Consider the following 10462-nt stretch of genomic DNA (forward strand, 5'->3'; position numbering starts at 1 on the left):
GCTCTTCTGCGCTACAATGACACCACACCTGCGGAGTTTATTCCTGTTTTGCCTACCAAGGGCCACTTAAAGCCATTCAAGAGCCACCAGCCAGTGACAGCTGGCAAACTCAAACCTGTCTCGGTAGTCTATCATATGTAATCAATTGCAAATAGAACTTCAACAGACTCATCCCATTATTTCCTAGCTAATTCCCCCTGGAAAAACAAGCCAGCAAACTTCCACTTTGAATCATGAAGCTAGTTTTGCCTCCGTCCCTCCTTCCCCCTGTCTCCCTTTCCCCCCTCCTCTTTGCATCAGTTCCCCGCACTGTTTCAGTTTTTCAGCTTGATATCCGTTATGTTATGTCAGCTGTTACATTACGCTTAAAACAATAGACTCCAGCTGGCTGAGGTCAGATGTGAAAACAAGGACCTAACAAAGCCATAGACCCTCCAGTTATACTGAAATTGAGATACACACTGAATGTAGCACTTAATGACAAACTACTTTCCAGACATTTGGGCAAAGCATAAAGGAAACACCTGTCACTGCAAACATTACACACTAATCCAGATAAACCCTAAATTTAAAAATCTTTTTTTCACTGCTTGGCTCTACTAGGCACCAGTATTTTGCAGTTTTGTATTTTTTTTCCAAGATGGAATTTTTATTAACCTGCTTATTTACTAAAATATTAAATAGTGAAAAATGTGTCTAATTTAAAAGAAAATATATTTACCATGTTTCTTTTAGTTTACCGAGCAAATGCTCAGAGTTTGACATGGATTTACACCCCAGAAAAGTTTGGTCAAACTTTAACCCTTAGGTAGAAAGCTTGACAAAAGTGAACAATAGATGTAACAGTGAATGAAACGTACTTTTTTTCAGCGATAGCATTTTCTTAGACACACCTTTGAACAGAATTTATGCAGCTATACTAAAAAATAAAGAAAAAAGCCACCAGTATACTATGTGACTTAGGAGAGCAAACACAAGCTCTTGAGAACAGACGAATTACTAACAACTCTGGAGCACATATCGCCCCATTTTTTTGAAATGTTGCATACAATATAAAAGCAATGTTTTCTGAAAAATGTCATGCCCCTGTAGTCTGTACCTGAAAAGCCGGGAAGCTTGCTCAGCACTAAAGGACAACTTGGCACTGCGCTCATTTCAGCCTTTGGCCAACACCCCCAGGCTGCCAGCGAGGGCGATCACCATGTCAGATCATGTAGGCCACCAAGCAGCCAGACGACAGCACCAATCTATCAGCAGTGGTTCGTGCAGGCCTGCAATCTGTCGCCAGCTCCACCGCAAGCTGGAGGAAGGTCACTCTTCCCAGAGCCTGTCTTAGTCTTCTGAGTTTGAGCCCCAATAAATGCTTGGTGCTTCATAGCCACCTCATCCCAATGTACTGTGGAGATAAATGCTAAATTCTGACGCCTTTACAACACAGTGATGTAGCTGCAGACTTTATTTTGAACGACAGTGTTCAGGTATGCCACCACAGAACTCCATGTACAGATATCCAAGAAAAAGGGATTTTTTTTTGATAGTTCTTGGAAAAGGCAGAACTGAAAGTAACCTATTTTCTGCATCCAAGCCTGTATTTATCAAATACACACTCCAATATAGCAGACCAAAATAAGAGTTCAAACACCCAGGACTTTTGAACCTGCTAGAAGAAATGCACGCAATACATGTAAAAAGAGTTTTCTCTAAAAATCACTGCTTATTCTTATCATATACATCTACAAGTCATTTCTGGTGGTAACTTTAGGGAAGTTTAGCCAAATAAACTTCTTTTTCCCCTCACTGAAAAGGGAACATCTAAGACAATAGCAAGAGCATACCTGGAAGGACATAACATACTGGAAATCTTTCGGTGTGTTAGCAAGTTTAGTATCTTTTTCTTCCTCCTCCACACAATTACTTGTCCAATTCATTTCACTGAAAGCTTTAATTGTTCTTACTCTTTTCTAAAAGACATCCACATGATGAGAAAGCAGGTAGGCCAAACAGCATGAATTTTGTGGCTACAACCACAAAGTGGCCAGAGTTGCCTCTGGCAGTAACATTTACACAGCCCTTTTCTTCCACCCCTCTCTCCCACAATTATTTTTGTTGATTGCTCATCTAAAATTCCCCAAGCCCATGTGAAAAACCATCTCTTTATTAATAGTTTACTTCTTCCAAAAGATATTTTTATCTACTTCAGGACACCATCCAAGGGCTGAATCCAGCCACCCCAGACGGGACACAACATGGTCCAATGCTGCCCTCTACAGATTTTAAAGGGAAACTATAGCTCCCTTCTGGAACTGTGTGATTTTTAGCACATGTCAAAACAAAAAGCAGCTCACCTTTCCCTTATCGGTCTTAGCATACTTTCCTTCCATATCACCTCTTCATTCCTTCCTGGCACTCCTCTTCAGCTCAGGCTTCATCTACACCAAACAGTAACAGCCGCCTTGTCTTTTCATTTTTTTAAAGCCCATTTTATTTAATTGGTTCAGCTGTCCCTAACAGACAATCTTATTTCCACTTCAGAAGCATCTGATTTGGCTGCCTCAGACCTGTTCAGAATGCACATAAAGCAGAATTTAAGCTGGACTAAAAGCATTTTAATGCAACCTTCTGAACCAAATTAATTAAATCCCTTCAATATTTACATTAAACACATAATTCTTCTATATGGAAGAGAGAGTTGACAAGGGATTGCTTTGCAAACAGCTGGAACAAGTTAAGATGTTACTACCAGCAGCGTTTGCAAACCAACACAGCTGATTTTGCAGTGAAGCAGATTAGAAGCACTCACATTATATCTGCCAGCACAGCTCAGCTACAAACATCAGAACCATAGACACAGCAAGAAACACCTGGGTTCAGATTCAGAGGAAGCTCCTTGTTCCAGCTACTAACTACACTGTCACCTAATTAAAAGGGTGAGCCTTCATATCACACACATTTGGCCTTCCTACTACAAGCTAATATGTAGCAAGGCTGACTTTAAATGAAAGCTGGGGTTCTCAACTTCAGCTATCAATGGAGTGACAGAAAGGAAATGCTGCAGTGAGCGATTCCCTGGACATCCGCTGGTCCAGCAAAGGAAAAGGATTGAAGAGCATGAGTCCACCATGCACATCGTCTACACCAGCTGACCTCCCTCTGGGTCAGACCAGGGGACATTGCTGAGACTGCAAAGACAAATTTTTCACTTTCTCAGCTACAGCAGTTCTTTAGAGAGAGTCTGTAGACTAGATCAGTTTGGAGAGCTATCACCAGGCATCCTTTACAGACATTGATCCCACTCAATTTTTCGAAAGGATGAAAATGCACCTATGTCCAGATCATAAGTCTCTGTCTTGGCCTTCTTAACCAAGGAGGATAATCAGAAAAAAAAAAAAAAATATGCTGGAACCACTTCAAACTATTTGAACCATTTGTTCTCTGTGAAGACCATCTTCAGAATCAAAAGCTGTAGGTATTCTTCTTTCTCACAAGACCCACAAAACACTCCAGCAAACAAAACCCAGGGCTTATACTCAAAAGATTATATTAAAAAGAAATAAAAACTAGATTTCTTATAGGCCTAGACTCTGTGCCACTTCCTCTTAGCTGTAGGAATAATTTTAATGACAATAACATTGGGTAAGCCACGCAAAACTATTAGCTTTTACCTTAATTGATAGTCTTTTTAATGCCTAAAAGTTGTTTAATCTCTTCAGTAACAAGCATGCTAGAGTAGAAAGGGAACTCAGAAAACATAAAGCTGGAAAGAGCTTACACTTTCATCATAAAAACATACCCTTCTTTTTTTTTGTTGGAATCAATATTGAAATGAGATTCATACCAGAAAATAGCTTTTTCAGGCACACTAAATATCCCTTGGTTCAGAAAAAAAAGCAGAATATTTAATCCCTTTGGATCAGGCACTTGGATTTTCTTAGATCATGCTGAGATAACAGCATTCTGCTGTGTTCTGGCACCATAAAATCCTTGCTTATGAAAATAAAAGAAAAATATGGCCTCTCTGGGAACATACATCTCTGAATTACTTTTTTCCATAGTTTAAATATTGTAGTCTCAAAATCAATTTTTACACAGATATACCACATTCTCTTTATGAGTCATGGCAAAAGCTCTCCCGCACCACTATTTTAAATGGGCCAAGTGTACATATACCCTTCAAAATGATGATCCTTTCACAGTCTTGGCTCAGACTCCAGCTCATGCTGGGCAAGTGCCAACGAGTAACTGGAGTCAAACCCCTCCAACAGCACCATCTAGTGAAAGAAGGATAAAATAAACACATGCAAATTTAAACAGTTTTCACTGCATTCTGGAAACTAACAAAAGGCCAATTCTCTCCTAATCTCCCATTACAACTGCATTTAGGTATAGCTTTCATCAAGGCTCTTTGCCTTGTGAAGTGTGGTGACAAGTAGAGAAAGATTCAACAGCTAATTGTAAGCTTTTTGTCTAAACCTGGAACACCACTTGGAACACATATAAACTTTCTCTTGTTTATTTTTCCAACATTAGGCTTGCATTTTTCTTATTGTTATGAAAAATAGAAGCATTTTAAAATGCTTTAAAATTACTGATAACATAGCAACTTCTATTTCCTCCTCTTGTAGTGGGAGATGATATTATAAGACTCTTTTTTATATATATAAGCAACTCCAGAATAAAAAGGAAATAATATACGCATATAATCTCAACAACCTTTTTAGCTCTTATTTTCATATAATTGTAATATCTTGTATGAATATATTACTGAAGCATGAAAGGCTTGTTCATGAGAAAGGGCACACACAGCTTCCATTTGTAACTTTAACGTGACCAGTCTCCCTTGTTTCAGAAAGACTACTCTCTGAAGTTGCATTGGTGCTTAGATCTTTCACAGGGTCAGAGCAAAATACTTTGGCTATGTGGCAGAAATAAAGCAGTAGAGCTCTTAATTGTGTGCTCAAGGGTCTTGTTTGAATAGTTTTTCAATCAGGAGGAACAGATTCTGTACTTTTGCCAATGCGCATCTTCAATGCCATTCAACTTGCAAGTGGGCTGTAGAAGGGATTCTGTAACAACAGTAGTCTGCAGGTAACACACACGTGCTTTTACAGGTATTCCATCTTATTTTCAAGATGGACCAGATTTACAGTACCCATGCAGTAAGCTTATCTAATTAGACTTGCTCCATGGGGCTGTTCAGATCAGCATACTCATGTGCTAACTGTGCGCTCATTTCCAGACATTCAGCATGATACAGTAATTTCTTGCATTTCCAACCCTACGGCCTGGTCAAACCCTTCCCCCCAATTCCCCCCCCCCCCTAAAAAAACACCAAAAAACAAGTCCACAAATCTCAAGTATGCAACATTTCAAAGCATGGCACTGCACATTTGGTACCACTAGCTATCTCAGCCTTCTATTTGGTGGACTACAAAGCATAATTCATTAGAGAATTCTACCCTACATAGGAAATTATGTCTAAATAAAGGCAATCTGCTCTTGACAAAGCTTCAGTAATTTTCCCTCTGGAATGCAGATAGGGAAAGGTGGACTCAATTTTATAATCTTAAAAAAAGTAGTTAAAGGTCTCTAAGTGATACTTCAATTATTTTAATCTCACAGGGCACACGCTCGGGTAGTATGAGTAAAGTTTCACGAAGTTACTTGAGGTCTCAAAACCTCCAATTCCACATGGCCAAAGGTTCCCTCCTCACTGTCCCAGCTAAGCCCAAACAGAAAAACTTCTTCAGGATTCCCATACTCCTCCTGGTAGGTTGTTGCTACACTGCTGCTCCTTTGAGGCCTCTCTCACTCGGTATTAGTTTGCAAATCAACTTGTTTGCCCTTCTTTGCTCACCTACAACAACGTTACCTACTTTCATTGTCTGGCTCCAAATTAAAACTATTATTGTGGTACAACTAGAAGTCCCTCTACAAACACAAAAGAGAAATTAATTCCTACTGCAAAGCAGTAGAAAGTGCTCTCCTATAATAAGTCTCCTTACACCATTTGGGTTGGAAGCTTGCACTGTTTTTTCATCCCTATATCCTGTTACAATTGCTTTTACTTCTTTGCATTTTATATTTTCTCTTCAACCAGTCATCTGATTAACTCCTCCCTTAAGAACTCAGTTACATCTAATTTTGACAGCTTGTAACGATATATTAGAATTAAAGAAAAATCTTAAAATAAAAGTAAGAACAGAATAGGAAATTTTACTGGGTAAACACTAGCAGGAACCAGATTCTGACACTTCTATTTGTGTGCAAGGTGCACAACTCCTTTGAAAGTCCCACCAAAATTGGATAGAGCAGAGAGCACACTGGCCCATCTACTGCTTTGGATCAGCTGATCACCATAATCCCCTTAAGTTTCCTGAAAATTACCACAGTTAATCCTTTAAGGAAAGGATGTCTGGATATGCCAATACTGAACAAAGAAACAACTGCTGAATTTCCAAGAAACCATGATAGTAGGATTTCAATGTTAAAAATGAACCATAGTTTTTCTCATGATATAGAATAGGAACACTGATTCATACTACTTAAAAAGTAGGATAATACAGAATAGTATGAACGCCCAATATGTATGGGATATTACACACATTGTATGTAATCCTGAATGTATTGCATACATATTACACTGAATATATTACACACATACAGACAATACATACTGCATACAGTATGAACACACAAAATTAGTCATCACTGGTTACGTTGTCACTAGAAGTTACCTCACTGGAACAACCCACATGTAAAATATTATGATACACTGCAAATATGAGTGAGATATCACAAGTGAAATTCATCACAGAAATTGGCAGAAGTATCCATAACTGCTAGTTATGGGTAAAAAAATCTGTACAAAAAGAAAACCCCAAACCACAAAACAGAAAAGGTACTGGATGCAGAAATACATGCATAGACCCTCTTAGCTGTCAACTATTACACCTAGGAGTTCAAATATTTTACAAGTTAGTTAAAAATAATATACCAGGCATGAAGATACCTTAAATAGAAATAGTGTCATTGACGCTATATTTAATATACTGTATTCTTATTCTTATAGTATTCGTATTGGATATAAAGCCCCAGCACACTGAATAGGTAAACTGACAAAATTTATTACACTTGATGCGGTTTTTTTAAGTGAACTTCTTCATATTGATATCATACATATACATAACAATGATATTACTGGTGCATTGCTACAAGAACTATTTTGAACAAACATTTAAATTGCTAGTTAGCATTTTCTCAATACAGTGACAGTGTTTTCACAAGTAAAATAATGGCCATTTATTTACAAATAGAGAAATCAATGGTTTAGCAGGGTGTACTCCACCACTGAGGTACAACAGATTTATATATTTTTTATTTGTTTAAAATCATGCCTCTCCAACCTCAAAACTAAGGGTCTTCAATGAGATCTAAGCTGGCAGGACAGTAACACTCTTGGAACATTATTTGATACTTATCTGTTGCAGCACTAATGTATTATAAGCAAAAGGTAAGAGCAAATTGTTTTAACTCTATAAAGTCAATGAACACCCATGAGTTTCCCACTTGTGAAAGAAAGCTGGATCTGACATCAACTAAAAGGAGGACTTCCACTCACTTTTTTCCCCCACTATGGTCAGGTGTCTGATCTTTGCTATGGCTGAAAAACGGATTAACCTGAGTTAACTATGAGGGATTCAAGCTTCATTAGAACAGCCATGTGTGTTGGACGCAACACAGATGCCCTCAGTAGAGGCCCTACAGGGTAAGACTTGGTTTTTGCACTAACACAACTTTTGGTGTTTCTGTGGCTTTACAGACTCATTAGGGAAAAGCAGAAAAGCCCCTTGTCAATTAAACCATAAGGAACATTCTGCTTGATATGGTATTAGCTCAGGAGATCAGAATTTGCACATTAAAAAAAACCATGCATCAATCATATTAATGCCCACATACATACCATCCAAAATAATGTCCCTGTAGCAAGAGCTGCATACTGTTCAATTGTAGAAAGCACGCTGAAGATAAGGCATATCAGCACAATAAGGAAGCTGTAAATAAAAAATAAAACAAAATAAAATAAAAATAATGTAATGCAATCTAGTAAGAACCTAGAGGGAGAACAGATAATTATGCCATTACAAATTATCTGTACACACAGAAATGTCATTGGTATTGGATTATCTTAAAACACAGCTGGTAACTTTTGAGTGATCCTGCTTCATGTTGGGTAGTTTATTTCTCTTCAGACACTGAGGTTTTGGGTTGGACATTATCAAATGAAACCACACAATAACATTACCTTTAGCCTACCTTTAACACTTGCTGTTTCCTAGGCCCTCAGGAAAACAGCATTCCTTGTTCTTTCCCACTGTAAGGGCTACTATGGCTGAATCACCACCACACAACCCCCCCCAACATGTTTCAAATATTTGCCTTTTTGCTGTTCCAAATTTTAATAAACTGCAGAGAAAAATCCCAACTAAACCAGAGCTTTGTCTTTTATAACCCATCACCAAAAGGCCCAATAGAATCTGACATTTGGCACCTTAAACAACCTAGGACTGATTCTATTTTTAAATAAAACAAAATTTCAAAGCAACTATCAGAAATAGAGTAGGAATATAAGGGTTTGTTCCCTGGATCACCCTGCCAGAGTGAGTCCTTCAGGAGAGGGTCCTGGTTCCCAAGGTAAGATTCGGGACAGCCAGGGACTTGCAGCAAACTCAGCCCAACTGCCTGTAGCCCCCCAAAAGCCTTTTCCCCCAGGTGGGGAGCAAGGCTGCAGGCAGCTAAACACCACACAGCCATTCGCTCACTCCCCCCTCAGTGGGATGGGGAAGACGGGAATCAGAAAAAAAGGTAAAACGCTTGGGTTGAGATAAAGACAATTTAATATGACAGAAAAGGAAGGGAAAATAACAATAATGATGATAAAAGATTACACAAAATGAGTGATGCACAATGCAATTCCTTACCACCCACTGACCGATGCCCAGCCAGTTCCCAAGCACCGGCCGTGGCCCCCCACACCCCCAGCCAACTCCCCGTAGTTGTTTTGTTCAGCATGACATCATATGGCATGGAATATCCCTTTGGCCAGTATGGGTCAGCTGTCCTGGCTGTGTCCTCTCCCAGCTTCTTGTGCACCCCCAGTCTCCTCACTGGCAGGGCCTTTACTCAGCGTAAGCACCACTGAGCAACAACTAACACGTCAGTGAGTTATCAACATTACTCTCATCCTAAATCCAAAACACAGCTCTACACCAGTTACTAGGAAGAAAACCGGGACACCAGCCCTGCAGCCTCTGCCTTCGAAGCCCTTCCTTGAGCAGCTTTGGCTGTGCCCACCACCCTGCAGGACTGCTGCTTGCCCTGAAGGAACATAACGCATTTGGGAAGCAAAACATGTAAGACCCAGACTGGATGCTATCCACTACACACTAGGCACAGACAGCTTCCAGCTCCCAAACAACTGCGTGTTTCTTTTTAAAACATGACATGAGCAATGAAGACTACTTAAAACATTCACTTGCTAAACACAGAGCTAGCTGTTAGGGATATTTTTCATAATTCTGTTGAGACAAACACCACCAATCCTTTGCACCCAACAGAAACTTGCTGCAAAATCCAGCATCTAAATCACACACACACCCATTACAGATCTCTAAAAGTTAATTAATCAGGGTTTTTTTTCCCCCCTCAGAAAAACAACAACAAAAAAGAACTGACACAATGAAAAAAACTGAACTCAAGAGAAGAAATATTAAAACAGAACATCAGTGGCTGCAGATTGGCATGGCTCAGCTGAAGTCACCCAGAGCCTTCACCTTTTGTCACACAAGTGAGAACTTCGTTAGGTGAATCTTCTGAAAGGCCAAGCACTCAAGAAAACAAAGATGTGTCAAGGCTGACATTATAAGCTAGACTGCCCAACAACTGCTTCAAAATACAGCACATGTAAGTTCAATGCACACATAGACAAATGATACTGTAAACACATTACAAAATCGTAGAGAGGAGGTTTGAGGTAAATAGGTACAAAAATCAAATTAGTAAGTGGTAACAAATTGAAGTTAATAGGAAAGAGATCATCACATATCAACACAAACACACATATGAGAATATAATTTTACCACGGCAAAGTATAAATATGTGGGTGTTTCCAATTTATCTCTAAAATCTTCTCATTTTACCTTGTATCTCTAACTTTGGCCATTCTTCAATAGAAGTAAAGTGTGCAGACAAGGCAGGGGAACTCAGACGACCCAGCCATTTGAAACATAAGTGTTCCCCAAGCATGCAGCCCTTCTAGCTGCAATGTTCCCACAACCGCTGAAGACCGATACACATGACAACATGAACATAAATGGGTTCAGTTACGCGGAGGTTGCTAAGGGTCTCTGGATAAAAAGTCCAACATACATAGAAGTACTAGTTCAACGCAAACAACGAGTTGCAT

General features: G+C 39.3%; 1 protein-coding gene across 1 annotated transcript in view; it reads right to left on the bottom strand.

Annotated features, from left to right (window-relative positions):
* The window catches only part of KCNQ1 (potassium voltage-gated channel subfamily Q member 1), a 320255-nt gene extending 310036 nt beyond the window's left edge, over positions 1 to 10219 (bottom strand). The window contains exons 1-2 of the mRNA XM_035891041.1: positions 10197 to 10219; positions 7961 to 8051 (exon numbers count right to left, since the gene is read on the bottom strand). Of these exons, the coding sequence (XP_035746934.1) occupies positions 7961 to 8051; positions 10197 to 10219 (114 nt within the window). The remainder of the gene's footprint in view (positions 1 to 7960; positions 8052 to 10196) is intronic.
* Between the last annotated feature and the right edge of the window lie 243 nt (positions 10220 to 10462).

The sequence above is a fragment of the Egretta garzetta genome, unplaced genomic scaffold, assembly GCF_000687185.1.
Source record: "Egretta garzetta isolate BGI_Z169 unplaced genomic scaffold, ASM68718v1 scaffold133, whole genome shotgun sequence".
Classification (NCBI taxonomy): Eukaryota; Metazoa; Chordata; class Aves; order Pelecaniformes; family Ardeidae; genus Egretta; species Egretta garzetta.